Source organism: Girardinichthys multiradiatus, chromosome 10, assembly GCF_021462225.1.
Source record: "Girardinichthys multiradiatus isolate DD_20200921_A chromosome 10, DD_fGirMul_XY1, whole genome shotgun sequence".
In the NCBI taxonomy this organism is placed as follows: domain Eukaryota; kingdom Metazoa; phylum Chordata; class Actinopteri; order Cyprinodontiformes; family Goodeidae; genus Girardinichthys; species Girardinichthys multiradiatus.
The window spans coordinates 35,423,663-35,439,042 of NC_061803.1; the positions used below are offsets into that span (position 1 = coordinate 35,423,663).

The window sequence follows — 15,380 nt, forward strand, 5'->3', positions numbered from 1 at the left end:
TATGTGTGGGGATGGGGATGGTATGTTTGTATGTGAGAATGTTTGAGGATTAGGGAGGAGTGGTTGTAGGAGATTAGCCAGGTTGGGATGATTGGGTTGAGGATTAGATAGATTCAGGAGCAGACACATCTGTTTACTCCTCACAAAAAGGACTTAAAATAGGCTGATTGCCTAGGCTGATTACACACACACACACACACACACACACACTAGCTCATTCATTCAAAACTTGCATGTTTATTGGCTTATTGCCTTTAGACCTGCCATCTCTATTCCTAAATTTAGATGTAAAGTTTGCCTTCCCCTGCCTCTCAGACACGCTTCACATTAGGATTGAGAGAGCTTGCAATCAGAGACGGGGTGTAACCAAACCCAACACAGGCAGGTAAGAGGAGCTGCACTCAGACAAGTACCCCAAAGGCAAAGGGAGTGCTCTGGTTACCTGGCACTGTGGGAGCATATGCGAGCATTGTTTCTACTCTCTTCTTTTTATGTGCAGCAGAAAGAGGTGAAGAGCAAAGCTCCAAATGAGGTGCAGAGAAAGAGAAAGGCAGGATTATACACCTGGCAGGTTAGAGGTAGGCACGGAGGGAAGAGGAGAGGATGGGAAGAAAAATCAGCAGGGAGAGACTTAAAATTACAAAGGAGAGCATCGCTCACTGCTGGCTTGAGTTGTGATAGACAGCTTATGTTTTAGACGAAGCAGTCCTTCAGGTTTCTAGGGCCTCTAAGGATGTTCTCCACCTTTGATTAAACTTGCATCTCACAAACTAGAAGTGTGGACGTCTAAGAAAGGTGAAGAAAAGTGTAAAGCTATTTGATGTGATTCATCCAAACATAGTATAGGCAAAGAAGCCAAAGGAGGAGGGGGGACAACACCCAAGAGAAGTCTAGACAAGGGGAACCAAGAGACTGAGCCTTCGGGGTAAATAACAAGTCATGCAAGAACAGGGGTGAAGCTGTTCAGCACGAGAGAAGGGCTTCTGAAGCAGAGCTAAGCAGTCCAGAGCAAAATTAGTCCACAGAGTAAGAGGGGATGACACTGCACAGAAGAGGCTGATCAAGGCTGACTCCAGTCTGCTGCCTCTAACCTGATTAGGGAACAGGAGCGGTGGTGGAGCAGAGTTTGGAGACCCGATCAGCAGAAAGTGCAAGCCAGCAAGAAGAGAAGAAAAAGGAGAAAGAATTACAAGAGGGAGCCTGACGAAAGAAGCCACTTAAATAGGGGAGCTGGAATTGGAGCCACAGGAACCGCAGAGGGAAAGCCACAAAGCCGCAGTAAGTAAATTAGGAGGCTGCGGTAAAAAAAAACGTATGATCATGGATGGAGGAAGGAATTTGAGGTTTTGGGAGTGCTTTATGTACTGCACCTTAATAAATTGATTTCCTGCTTTTACAGCTTTTGCATTTCACTATTCACTCTGACACTTTTCTTATTCTTTACAGCTTAAAAAAACTCTCCTTTTTATTTGCTCATAATTTTTTCTTCTGTGTCCCCTGTCCCCACTTCTAACTTCTCCTCCATCGCCAACACTTTTCACATGTCGTTCCTTTCTCTGGATCCTACATATCCAAAGGTGAAGATGCCTGCTAATGGAAACCATCCCTTGAAGTTACAGTTTGGTCTAATCAATCATGAGGGTCGCTACCTTACTGCAGAAAACTTTGGTTTTAAGGTAAACAATGCAAGCTGATGAAACTGTTGTGGTGGTACATATCATCTGTAGACATCATGTAATAAAAGGACACCTCTTTTGTGTCTCAGCTGAATGCATCAGCTCCAAGTCTGAAGAAAAAACAGATATGGACTCTAGAGCAAGACTCCCAGGAGACCCAAGTTGTGTATTTACGCAGTCACCTGGGACGTTACTTGGCTTCCGACAAGGATGGCAAAGTCACCTGTGAGGCAGATGGCCATAATTCAGACTGCCGCTTCCTCATCGTACCGCAGTCAGACGGCCGCTGGGCCCTTCAGTCAGAGCAATACCTCCGCTTCTTCGGTGGCTCTCGGGACTACCTGTCTTGCTTTGCTCAGATAATCACAGATGCCGAGCTTTGGGCGATGCACCTGGCTCTGCATCCGCAAGCCAACCTGCTGTCTGTTGCCCGTAAGCGTTATGCCCACCTCTCCACGGTGGATGGAGAAATCGCTGTGGACCGGAACATTCCATGGGGTGTAGAAGCACTCCTGACTCTTGTCTACCTGGACGGAAAGTACTGTTTAAAGACCTGCGACAGCCGCTTCCTCAGCAGCGATGGGAAACTGCTGACAGAGAATGGGAGGGCCACAGCATACACACTGGAGCTAAAGTGTGGCAATCTTGCATTTAAAGACTGTGAGGGAAAGTATTTGTCTCCTATGGGGCCCACAGGGACCCTGAGGTCAGGACGATGCTCCAAGCCAGGCAAAGACGAACTGTTTGACTTGGAGGAGAGCCACCCTCAAGTTGTTCTGATAGCAGCTAATGGCCGTTATGTCTCCAACAGACAGGGTAAGAAAACACAGACACATCTTTAAAACTGTTTGCTCTCATAAATCCTTAAATTCATTGAAGCCATGCTCCAAGGGCATTTTGTTAGTCTTCCCAAAACATCACACGGAATCCCACCTATCTGATGGAATGAACGAAGGCAGACCTTCAGTTGGTCACACAAGCTTTGTGCTGACACATTCTAACCTGCTTACATTCATAATGCAGCAGAAACGAAGACTGGTGAGGCGTGCATAGTAATTGTGAGTAATGCACCCTGCTTACAGCATGTATCTACTTTACAGTGAATGGTTGTATCTTTCCACAAGAACAAAAAAATGAAGCTGACTTTAAGTGTTGGGGCTCATCAAGGACACCAGAGGGGAATGATGTTGATGTTTTTGGGACTGTAACTGATTCACAGTTCTGTAAAAACTATTTCCCTGCTTACACATTTCATCTGTTTTGCTATTTGTCACTCCTATATGTTTCAGATCATCAAACAGATTTTAATAACAGAAAAAGATGACCTGAGTAAATATAAAAAGAGGTTTCTATCCAAACCTGGGGCTATGAGACAAGGTATTTACCCCCTAACCCTAATAACTGGTGGCCACCTTGGCTTCACCAGCTGCCAACAAGTGCTTGTGTTACCTGAGAATGAGTCACTGTGGATAAAGTTTGGCCCACTCTTCTTTATTTTAGTGACATTGGAGGGGTTTTAAGCCTGATTTGCCATTTTAAGGTTACATCTCAGCATCTCAGCAAGAGTTAAGTTTAGACTTTGACTAGGCCAATCCAAAATTTTCACTTTGGTATTTTTGAGCAATTAATAGGTTGTCTTGCTGGTGAGCTTCTGATCATTATCTCACTGCTTACCCTAAGGTCACAATTTGATGGAGGGACTTTCAGCTTTATGATTCTATTGTAGAGAGCATGGTTTCATTAATTACAGCAAGTTTTCCAGGTCCTAAAGCAGGAATATAGTCCAAGACATCACACTACAGCCAACATGTTTGACTGATGTTCTTTCTATGAAATGCTTCTAGAAGAATGTTGTCTCAAAACTCTAGGAGATCATTAAGATTTGTGGCAGATTTGAGATGGGTCTATGTATTCTTTGGTCAACAGTGATTCTGGCCTTGGGAGGTAGTGGCTCTCTCACACAGAGGTCAATTTTTGCCCAGTCTCTTTCTAATTGTTGAATCATGAACAGACCTTACTGGGTGGCTACTGAGACTTAATCATAAATTACAAATCATAATATTATAAATGCATAAGGTAATTGTTTTACTTCTCTGTTATCTAATATCTTTAAAAAAAACCTTGCTTTTGAACCTTCTCATGTAGCTCCATGCTCTTAGTGATGCAATTACTTATGACCAGTAATTTCTGTTGATGCTGTATTAACTCTTTGGTCTTGTGGGAATTACAGGGGTTATTTGATCTGCGTTTAGCTATGACATCACATCACAGTGCTGATGGACTCCGCGTTGACCCTAGAGTAGTTTCTTATTATGGGTGACATACCAGAGTTCACAAGAGGACAAATTGTTGGTGCACGTCTTGCTGGCGCATCTGTGACCAAGACAGCAAGTCTTTGTGATGTATCAAGAGCCACGGTATCCAGGGTAACGTCAGCATACCACCAAGAAGGACGAACCACATCCAACAGGATTAACTGTGGACGCAAGAGGAAGCTGTCTGAAAGGGATGTTCGGGTGCTAACCCGGATTGTATCCAAAAAACAGAAAACCACGGCTGCCCAAATCACGGCAGAATTAAATGTGCACCTCAACTCTCCTGTTTCCACCAGAACTGTCCGTCGGGAGCTCCACAGGGTCAATATACACGGCTGGGCTGCTATAGCCAAACCTTTGGTCACTCATGCCAATGCCAAACGTTGGTTTCAATGGTGCAAGGAGAGCAAATCTTGGGCTGTGGACAATGTGAAACATGTATTGTTCTCTGATGAGTCCACCTTTACTGTTTTCCTCACATCCGGGAGAGTTACGGTGTGGAGAAGCCCCAAAGAAGCGTACCACCCAGACTGTTGCATGCCCAGAGTGAAGCATGGGGATGGATCAGTGATGGTTTGGGCTGCCATATCATGGCATTCCCTTGGCCCAATACTTGTGCTAGATGGGCGCGTCACTGCCAAGGACTACCGAACCATTCTTGAGGATCATGTGCATCCAATGGTTCAAACATTGTATCCTGAAGGTGGTGCCGTGTATCAGGATGACAATGCACCAATACACACAGCAAGACTGGTGAAAGATTGGTTTGATGAACATGAAAGTGAAGTTGAACATCTCCCATGGCCTGCACAGTCACCAGATCTAAATATTATTGAGCCACTTTGGGGTGTTTTGGAGGAGCGAGTCAGGAAACGTTTTCCTCCACCAGTATCACGTAGTGACCTGGCCACTATCCTGCAAGAAGAATGGCTTAAAATCCCTCTGACCACTGTGCAGGACTTGTATATGTCATTCCCAAGATGAATTGATGCTGTATTGGCCGCAAAAGGAGGCCCTACACCATACTAATAAATTATTGTGGTCTAAAACCAGGTGTTTCAGTTTCATTGTCCAACCCCTGTAGATCATGTCAGCCATCACCAGGCTGCAGATTCTTGTCTGCAAGCTCCAGTTACTACAACCCTGGATGCTGTAACTGAATCTCTTCTCGCTCATTGTTCCTAGTTAGCAATGGTTTCTCCGTGCAGGAACCAAATTGCTGCAAACACTGCAAACTGATTAGGTACGGGGAAAATGTACCATTTGGTTTTGTATAAAACAAACATTTGGGATACCATGCTAAGTACATTTATGCATGCTAATTATGTTTGCTTACATGCTCCTCCCTGTCCTGTTTTTAACCCTTCCAATAGTAACAATACACAAAGAAATGCATAAATTGTCTGCAGTGCTCGCCCACTCACAATCATGCCATCCTGCTGAGGCGAGTGGTGAGGTGTTTTGAATTATTGATGAAGTTGGTCCCAGTTCCTGGAGGGCGTAGGGGGGAGTCTGTTTTCAGAAACCCAAGCTGCCTTTTACCTGCAGCCAAAAGTTCTGCCCTGTGAGTCCGGCTCTAACCTACTAATGTAACCTGGAAACAGTAAGGATGATGTGTTTATGTGAGTTTATCATAAATTAATATATCAACTTAGTACAAGTTAGGAACTAACATAAGAGTGATCGATAAAATGTCTGTGTTGGAACAAGTATTTAACTCTGTATCCAGTTCTAGTTTAGTGACAGGGCCAATGCTAAAGTCAGTTTCTTAACTCACAGCTAAGATGTGCTGTTCATTGGTGACGACTGTCTCAAAGTCAGTTTCTTAACTCTGAGACAGTCGTCACCAATGAACAGCACATCTTAGCTGTGATTGTCAGGGAAGAGGTTTACATACCACCTCAACAGAAAAACACCAAACAGATTTGGACATTTTAAATACATTTCATTATCCATCCATCCGTGTTTCTTAGCGGCTTGGTCCTTGCAGGGTTGCTGGCATCGAGCTCCAACTGGCATTGTGCGATAACCCGCATACACCCTGGACAGGTGATGAAAGTTGTGGATTGATTGTACAAATGTTTGTATTATTATTATTTGATTAATTAATGAAATAGAAACTGTAAATTACAAATTATAAACTATAAAGAGTGCGTGTTGTGTCTCAGGTTCAAGATCATGGCTACTTTGCTCAGAATTTAGACATAGAAATTAATCACATTAAAATCTCAGGATTTCAGGCAAAAGATGCTCGCAAAACAATTCTAGCTCATGTCATGAAATAACAACCTTGATCCTAGTGCACTGTCACTTTTCCAACCATGAGCTAATTAAAAGCGACACACATACTTCAAAGTAATTGACAGTAATTTTTGTTCCATAAAATCCCCTTCATATCCTTACACATTTAGTGTAACTGTGTAACAGTACCTTTTAATGCACCAAAAGCATGCAAAGATATGAAACAGTGTGACAGAAGCTTAATAAGCACTTTTCATGTAGGCTCAGTTTCTGGCAGAAAAGTACTAACGTAAAAGATTCTGTGATAACGATGGGCAGCTGTTATGCAGAACATTAAGATATAGAAGTCTAAAATAATTTATATTGTAGGAATGCAGTGAGTCGGTCTTTATTGCATGCAGTGTGTCGCTGGCCTGCCACAACCTTCCTGCTCACCTTGTGTCTACAAAGTCCACTCTAGTCTCAGTGTCAAGATGACTAAACCCATTAAAGAAACTCTCTTTTTGCTAAAGGACTGACTTTGTATGTGCACACACATTAAGCCCAGGACAAAAATTGTCAGTGTGGTTGTGATGGATGAAAAGATGAGAGAGAGTGAGGTAATAAGGGACGCAGGAAGGGTGGTATCGGCTTACTATTAATAATTTATGTCAGAGCCGACTATCGATGATGGATTAGTTAGGTCTGTCCCACTTCCAGACTTGTAGGTAGAACAACCTGAGGAATGGGAGCTAGATCTGGCCTTTGATCTGAAATAAGACACCATCATAGGTACCTTTGTGTTATTCAGGAGCACCTGGAAGTGTACTGATACATTTACTGCCCTCTTTTTTCTTTTTCTTGTGTCAAAGATGGTCATCAACAATGCTGTCAATATAATCATAAAGCATATCCAATCTCCTTTCCCCCTCTGCAGGTTTCTTTTTCCTTCTCCCTCCATCTTTCCTTCCACCGCCTGCTCTTGTCTCATCTGTCAGACAGCAACTATAAGGTCCCAGCTGAGCTCTGTCTGAAGATCATTTCTGGGTTGGATTAGTGTGAAATAGACACATGGAATAGGTAGGCTAAGCATGACATTGAGCTGAGATGAGAGAGAATGGGAGTGATGGGCCCCCAGGCATGGCTACGAAGTGCAAGGACTTAAATTTATGCTTCAGATGCACTTAAGATCAATGATAATTTAACCAGCTGTAAGACCTAATGATACCTAGTTTATCAGGTGCGAATAAGATCTGATTAAACCATCCCAGCAGCTCAGTAAGCGTGACATCTTTGTCGTGTATCAGCCCCTCTTCCCCCCAGCTTATCTCTGCAGTCAGTTTTCAAATGCCCCAAAAGAATATTTAAAACAAATTGGATTAACACTGTCATGAACCATCTGCAGAAAGCTGAGCATAGGTAAAAATTTCATACTGACAAAAGTCATCTGCACCTCTTTTGTCTTTATATTTTGCTTCAAAGGAGTCAGACTTTTCATGTAACCTGGTCTTAAGCAGCAGACAAGATTCTCTAGGCTTTCTGAATATCTTTAGAAAGGGAGAATCTTAGAGGAAACATCATAAGAAAAACATCACATTTTCTGTGCTTCAGAAATTTAGATTTTAGTCATTTGAAGTCAATAACAATCACACAGCTCTGTCATGTTGTTTGCTCACAAACAAGCTAATAGTGAAATACATGATCATAAAGGTGGCAGGAAGAAGAACAAAGTTCCCTCTGGCCAGGACCTTTTACTATACTCTGCAGCAGACTGTTGGGACGTTCTCATTGGTCGGTCCTACTACAGCATTTATAAACAACAGTGGCTTCACACCACACTAGAAAAAAGTTCCTACCAGAAGATGTGTCAAGAACAGGAGGCAAGATTATCAAAGTAGAGCTGTAAGGAGTATTTAAAGGCACTGGAGTGATCTCTCCAGCATAGCTAGTTGCTGCAGGAGCGAAGAAAAGTAGCCTTTTCAAAAGTTCATGCGTTATTGCTTCACATGTCCTCCTGGGAATGTTTATGTTACTTGTTACGTTTTAATACATATATAAATACAATATTTATTTATTTTTATAAAAATGATCAAATATCACAAACAACTTAATTCAGTTGAAGATTATATATAAAATGCTACCTTGTTTTTTATGTATTTATAGCTTTAATACCCATTTAGGTCACCTGACACTGATGAAATATAACAGATTAGGATCAAGCAAAATTACTCCTGCTGGTAGATTTTATTTATTACTACATTACAGCAGTTCCTTCGTTTAATCTGTGAGTAGAAGGTACAAAATTACTTTAAATTGTCAAGTAGGTAGGAAACAAATGAATTTGGGCTCAAATTGAAACATACAGTTGATAAAAATGGCAGATGGCTCTGAAAAATTCAGTATGAAATGTCTGAAAATACTCAACCCTGTTGTTTTGTGTGCAAACAAGGTGAAGGAATCACTGAAGAACACCTACTTGCTACTGGAACTTAGAAAAGGAACTTCTTCAGATATGATGGGATTTTTATTATCTGTTCATTATATTTTGCCATATAACAACAATCTGGTAGCTAATTACCACAGTGTGGGTCTTTTTGACACGGTCAGCAGGTTTGGTTTATTAACGTTTGTTTTGTGAAGCCCTCACTGTGGATGAAAAGTGCTCTTTAATTAAAGACCAATTTTCAGTATTGATCTGTCTTTCCACATAAATGGCTCATATGCAATGTTAACTGTGTTTCTGTTATATACATTGAAATGTTACTGTCTTTCATATCTATTCTGAGGTTTCATTCATTTTCAAAGTTTTGGTTTGAAATTGATTCAATTTGGGTACAGCCTGACATATTTTATATTGATTTCATGTTATTTTATTTGATTTTTGGTTTTATTGTTTCATGTAGTTATAGTCTATCCCTCGTAGCTGAGCCGTACGACTGCTGTTTGTTTAAACCGCTATAGAAATAAAGTTGACGTTAACTTTGGTTAAATTACCTATATCTCCCTAATGGGTCTGAGAAATTGTGTTAGAAGTTAAGTAATCTCCGTAATGTTTGATCAGCTGTAGTTTTTCACCTTACGGTTTAGGATTGGTTTTAATTATCTGCTAAGTGTGGTCCATACAATCCCCCTCTCACTTCCTGTTTGTGTCTTTATTCCTTTTTTTTTGAAAGGATTGAGCAGGCAGTACTCTAAAGCTGATTATATCTGAGCCCCGTTGTGAAGACAGCAGACAGCCAGGGCTACGAGTGGGTTAATGGTTTGGGATGGGACTTTAGGGTGTCAGGGGTATGGACAAAGATGCGGGGGAAGGGAACAGGTAAAACTAACAAGAGCAGGAAGAGTTAAGAGGCATAGAGATTAGTGTTGTTAAAGGATTAAGAAAATGTTTGGGGGATATTTTGAGATTCATCTAATTAAGGATTTGGCCCTCTGCAATCTGGTGGTGTGGCAAACGTTAATCTCTTACAATGTAACAATCTGTTTAAGATGTTTCAGAGGGTTATCTTCATGCCTGTAACAGAGGTCATATGTGAAATATAGTTAAGAAATAGCTGGTAAAGCTCTTAGAAGATCCATCCATCCATCCATCCATCTATTTTCTATACCCACTTCTTCCATACAAGGTCGCAGGGGAGCTGGTGCTCCAGCGGCCTATGGGCGAGAGGTGGGGTACAGCCTGGATAGGTCGCCAGTCCCTTGCAGGGCAACACATAGGACAAACAACCATGCACACAACCATTAGTACCTCAGGGCAATTTAGAGAGACCAATAAACCTAACAGTCATGGTTTTGGACTGTGGGAGGAAGCTAGAGTACCCAGAGAGAACCCATGCATGCAAACTCCATGCAGAAAAACCCACAGCCAGGAGTCGAACCAAGGACCTTCTTGCTGCAGGAAGGTCCTTGAATCTTGTAAGAGCTGCGCCACCGTGCAGCTCTTACAAGATTCAATATAATTCAATTTTCTTTTACGTATATTGCGCAATTCACAACACATGTCACCTCAAGTCAATTCAATCCAGTCATACAGATTTCAAGTCAGGTTCATACATTCCAATTAATCCTAACTATCAAAATGTGCAGTCAGGTTCAGTTTATTATACAAATTAGTTAAAAGTTTTTTTATCTAAGGAAACCCAGCAGATTGCATCCAGTCAGTGACTTGCAGCATTCACTCCTCCTGGATGAGCATGTAGAGACAGTGGACAGTCACTGGCGTTGACTTTGCAGCAATCCCTCATACTGAGCATGCATGTAGCGACAGTGGAGAGGAAAAACTCCCTTTTAACAGGAAGAAACCTCCAGCAGAACCAGGCTCAGTGTGAGCGGCCATCTGCCACGACCGACTGGGGGTTTGAGAGAACAGAGCAGAGACACAAAGAGAACACAAAAGCACTGATCCAGGAGTACTTTCTATGGGAAAGAAAATTGAAACATTAATGGTTGTAGCTCCTTCCGAGGCTTCATCTAGGAGCGAAAGACAGCTAAACAGATGAAGAAGAGCAGACTGATCATAAAGCTAACTGTTTTTTTCTGCACCAGGATGTTACACCATGCACACCATGTTGATGAAAGGGTGTCACTGTTGTTTCTGGGACATAAACATCTGTTTATTTTTTATGCATAATTAACAGAAATGATAAATAATTGCTTTCTGAGAGATTTGCTTGAAATGTTTTAAAGGTGTGATTTTTCTTTAGGTATAAATGATGCAGGGACTGTTCTCACTGTAATCTTATACTCTAACAAGAACCTCGTGTCAAATGAGGTGAATCTTTCCTGCATTGCCTTTTTTATTGTATTTAATTACTATTTTCTTGCTTTAACCTCAAAGGTTTTCTAATGAGAAGTCATATTTTCTTTCTTTATAGCATGTACTGATTGTCCACAAATTCACAGATAGAGATGCCATTGATTGACTTCATAATCAAGTAAAACAGGCAGGCGCTTAGTTGTTCTTTCGTAGCCTATTCTAAAACGGCCAAACTCTAACACTCAGTAGTTTAATCTAACCTCCCCAACAACCCCGCACCATTCCAAACACTTTGTGAAATGCCTTGAGATGACGTGAATTGGCGCTATATAAATAAAACTGAATTTAATTTTTATGTTTCGGACCTGTGGTCCGTTCTAAAGCGTAATTTGGGAACTTATACCTAAAGCTGTGCACATCTGCAGTTGTGTCTTTTTCTGTGTATATTTAAGTGACGTTTTTCTCGTTACTCTTTTTCTGAACATTTTTCTTCCATAAAATGTATTCCCAGCTGCAACTTCTGCTCACCTCAGACAGAGAATTAACCATTTTTGACCATTTCTGACCAATCTGAACTAAGCTAACATATGACTGATTGAATTAAAGCTGGAAAAATTACAATTGAATCAAAGGAACAAAAAGTATAACCGAACAGATAATTTCACGTAAATTGGAAGCATGGCTCTCGTACTCGTATTCGTCGTCTTCCGCTTTATCCGGGACCGGGTCGCGGGGGCAGCAGACTCAGTAGAGACACCCAGATGTCCCTCTCCCCAGACACCTCCTCCAGCTCCTCCGGGGGGAGCCCAAGGCGTAGTCCCTTCAGCATGTCCTGGGCCGTCCCCTGGGCCTCCTCCGGGGTGGGATGTGCCTGGAACACCTCCCGAGGAAGGCGTCCAGTAGGCATCTGGTATGGATACCCGAGCCACCACAACTGGCAGAGGCAAAAACCCAGGTCCGGGTTTTTGCCAGTGCCACAGCCTGGGCCGTGGCACGCTTGGCCTCACGGTACCCGTCAGCTGCCTCAGGAGTCCCACAAGTCAACCACAGCTGATAGGACTCCTTCTTCAGGTTGACAGCATCCCTCACTGCTGGCGTTCACCACCGGGTTCGGGGATTGCCACGGCAACAGGCACCACAAACCTTATGGCCACAGCTACGGGCAGCAGCATCGACAACAGGTGTGGAGAAGATTGTCCACTTGCCTCCAACATCCCAACATCTCCAACACTTGTCTCCAACATCCCCCAGAATCTGGTCAAAGCTCTCCCGGAGGTGGGAGTTGAATACATCCCTGGCCGAGGGCTCTGCCAGATGTTTCTAGCAGACCCTCACTATGTGTTTGGTCATGATTGGCTTGGGCCTTGGTAGTTCCTGTGTTGTTCCTACGCATCCTTACCCAGTTCCTTTCATTTGAGAGTAACACTTTGGATTTTAAATGGTTGTACTGTCAGGATGCGCTCTTCCTGTGTGTGATGTCATTCCCAGATCTAGCCTCCGATTTCCATGGAAAACTGAATGCAACAATAGAATGCATCGAAATACAGAATGTAAAGTAACAAGGGACACATGGTGCTCCACAATCACTATTTGTGAGCATGTTTCTTCGGTGCTTAAATCCACAAAATTGAAGAAAAAACTGATATCAGCTGGTGTTGCAAATAGTACTGATACTGAGTTCTAGTTGAATGCTGGAGAACCAGTGGGGTTTGCTAATTGTGCCCAGTGACTAGGCTAGCTTATATTAGCAATACAAGACAATAATAAGTCTCTCCTTTTTTATACATTCAAACAGTAAGGGGAAATTCTCATAAACAGAGATTGTATCTTATTATCTTTGCCACTGCCGAATGAGATAAAAAGAACTGTCTGAAATGCAAAAACAATGTATTTCTACGACTTTCACTATTGTACATGAGCAGCTGTCATATTCAACCATATTGGGGTTAGCCAGGAACCTCCAATTTATCAAGTCAGACATCTATGTTAAGGGAGTGTTTCTCCCCTTGCAAATAGAAAGTGCTCACCTAGAATGGAGCACCAATGCCTGACCCCAATCCTAAACCCTGGGACAAATCAAAGGTCCTGGGAGTAAACAAGGCCAAAAGAGTTGGATAAAATTATTCCTTAAGTTTAAGTCTGTTGAATCTAAGTTCAAAAATATGATTGTCATCAAATGTCTTTTTTGCTCTAAAGACACAATTAGCATAAAGCAAACACATTAAACCTTGAGCTATTTTGTATTGTTGACTTTTCTCATGTGTCTATGAATATAAAAACATAAATGATTGTTAGTCTTAAATGATAAACGTGCTGAAATGTGAAAAAAGATTCTTATTTGTCAGAATCTGCTTCATTGGCCTAGTTCATGTGCACAAACAATGAGTTTTACAGCATACAGACATTAAGCTTAAATATATAAACTAGTTTAATGGAGAAATTAGATTTTGTGTTGATCTCTCATCAGAAAGCAGCTTGAGCTCTAGAGGTTATCAGAAACAGAAAAGTGCTGTTTTAGGTTCTTCTCATTTTAACCAGATAATGACAGCATGTGTCATTTCTCTGGCCCTCCCAGGAGTAAGCCTCGCTGCCAATCAAGAAGATGAAACTGACACGGAGACATTCCAGATGGAGTTCGACAGGGAAACCAAGATGTGCACGTTCCGCACCAGCCAAGGCTACTACTGGGCTCTGGTGGCTCACGGAGGCATCCAGAGTACAGCCACAGAAGTGTAAGTGATTGCTGCTGTATCAGATGTACAGAAAAAGTTGGTACAACCAACATGTGTATGTGCACTATTACTAGCTGTTGCTGGGAAAAAACACTAAAATAAACCCCATACTGAGCAGAGTATTACGATTGTCATAAAACAAAATGCTTTATTGTCTGCAAAGAAGCAGCTGGGGGATTATGTTCTTGTCATCTGGTAAGAAAGAATAGAAATACAATGCTAGACACTTGCATTATGGCTGCAAAATCTTTCTTTTTTCAATGAATCTGACATATATAACATATTTCTATGAGAAGCTTACATTATGCTTTTTAACCACAGATCTGCAAACACCATGTTTTCAGTGGAATGGCTCAGCCACAAGGTGGCAATAAAAGCAAGCAATGGCAAATACATCTGCACCAAGAAGAATGGCCAGTTACTTGCAGTCTGTGACACCATAGGTGACTTCTTGCCTCTTTTCTCTTGGATCTCATCTCCTCTGACCCAGACTCTAACCCTTGCTGTGCTGCTGCTCCTTTTTTTTTCCAGGAGAGGACGAGCAGCTCACTTTGAAACTGATCAACCGGCCCATGCTGATCCTCAGAGGGAACAATGGGTTCATCTGCCACCACAGGAACTCCAACACGCTGGACGCTAGCAGATCTGTCTATGACATCTTCACCCTGCAGTATAGCAACGGAGCGTACCATATTAAAGGTCATATTAAAGGTCACCCATGCTGCAGCTTCACTACTCTCCTACTTGCTGCTTTTTGACCCCACTGGGGGGTTTTTTTGTGCCGTTACAGGTGCCGATGGGCGATACTGGTATGTAAGCAGTGCCGGGCTGGTGTGTTCGGATGGCGAATCTCCAGAGGACTTCACTTTGGAGCTCCTGGAGCGTGGCCGCCTTGCTATCAGAGGCAAAAACGGCAAATACTTACATGGAGACCAGGGAGGCATGCTCAAGGGAGATGGACTGAGCCTTTGCAGCTCTGCTCTGTGGGAGTACTAAATCCAACCAACATGGAGCTCACAGATGAGACCCAACTCTTCTAAAAGGTTGGGGTTTTCACCAAGAAATCTCCATGTCACCATAAACAAGAACTATCCTGAGACTCAGATTTGAAGACATGCAGGTGAAGAAAATGGGAGAACTGACCATGCAGTATAATCAACCAGCAGATGTATTTACAAGATTTTGATCTGTAGGCCCAGAATTACTATAAATAGACATTAGTTTAGTGTTATCCTTTTAGATATTTGATGCAAGCATGAGTTAATGTCTGAAACTACAGAAATAAAGGCATTTATTCACAAGTGGAAATATTCACATGTAATCACTGCTACAATCAATCGTCTTTGTCTTCATGTTATACCGCAAACTGCAGACATACAGATTTATTCAGAAGTTTACATTCAGGCATACATCATGGGTACAAATGTCACACTGACTCAGAATTTCAAATTATGCATTTTAGGGTGGTTTGATTAGAAGATTTAATGATTTTTAAAAGCAGGAACTCATAACAAGTGTTTCTATCATTTCTATGTATATTTGGAAAAATGTCCTCTGCAAGTTGCAGAGAAATCCCACTTTTTCTAACCCACAGCAAGCTGCGGCCTTATAAATGACCACCCTTCTTATTAGAAATGGTAGTTTGCATTTAAATCGATTTGTTTCATGGCAAACACCAACC

At 42.0% G+C, this 15,380-nt stretch overlaps 1 protein-coding gene across 1 annotated transcript; it reads left to right on the top strand.

Moving 5' to 3' along the window:
• The first annotated feature begins 321 nt into the window (after positions 1–321).
• On the top strand, positions 322–15,000 carry fscn2b (fascin actin-bundling protein 2b, retinal). Its single transcript, XM_047377703.1, has 7 exons — positions 322–1,278; positions 1,578–1,676; positions 1,766–2,492; positions 13,543–13,699; positions 14,021–14,142; positions 14,231–14,398; positions 14,490–15,000. The coding sequence occupies exons 2-7, from the start codon at positions 1,584–1,586 to the stop codon at positions 14,693–14,695; spliced, it is 1,473 nt and encodes a 490-aa protein (XP_047233659.1). The 5' UTR covers positions 322–1,278; positions 1,578–1,583; the 3' UTR covers positions 14,696–15,000.
• Positions 15,001–15,380: the final 380 nt, after the last annotated feature.

Coding starts and splice junctions, on each gene's coding strand:
- fscn2b (XM_047377703.1), top strand. CDS start 1,584: ATGCCTGCTAATGGAAACCATCCCTTGAAGTTACAGTTTGGTCTAATC. Junction 13,700..14,020: donor CAGAGTACAGCCACAGAAGT/GTAAGTGATTGC, acceptor TTTTAACCACAG/ATCTGCAAACACCATGTTTT. Junction 14,399..14,489: donor CGGAGCGTACCATATTAAAG/GTCATATTAAAG, acceptor GTGCCGTTACAG/GTGCCGATGGGCGATACTGG.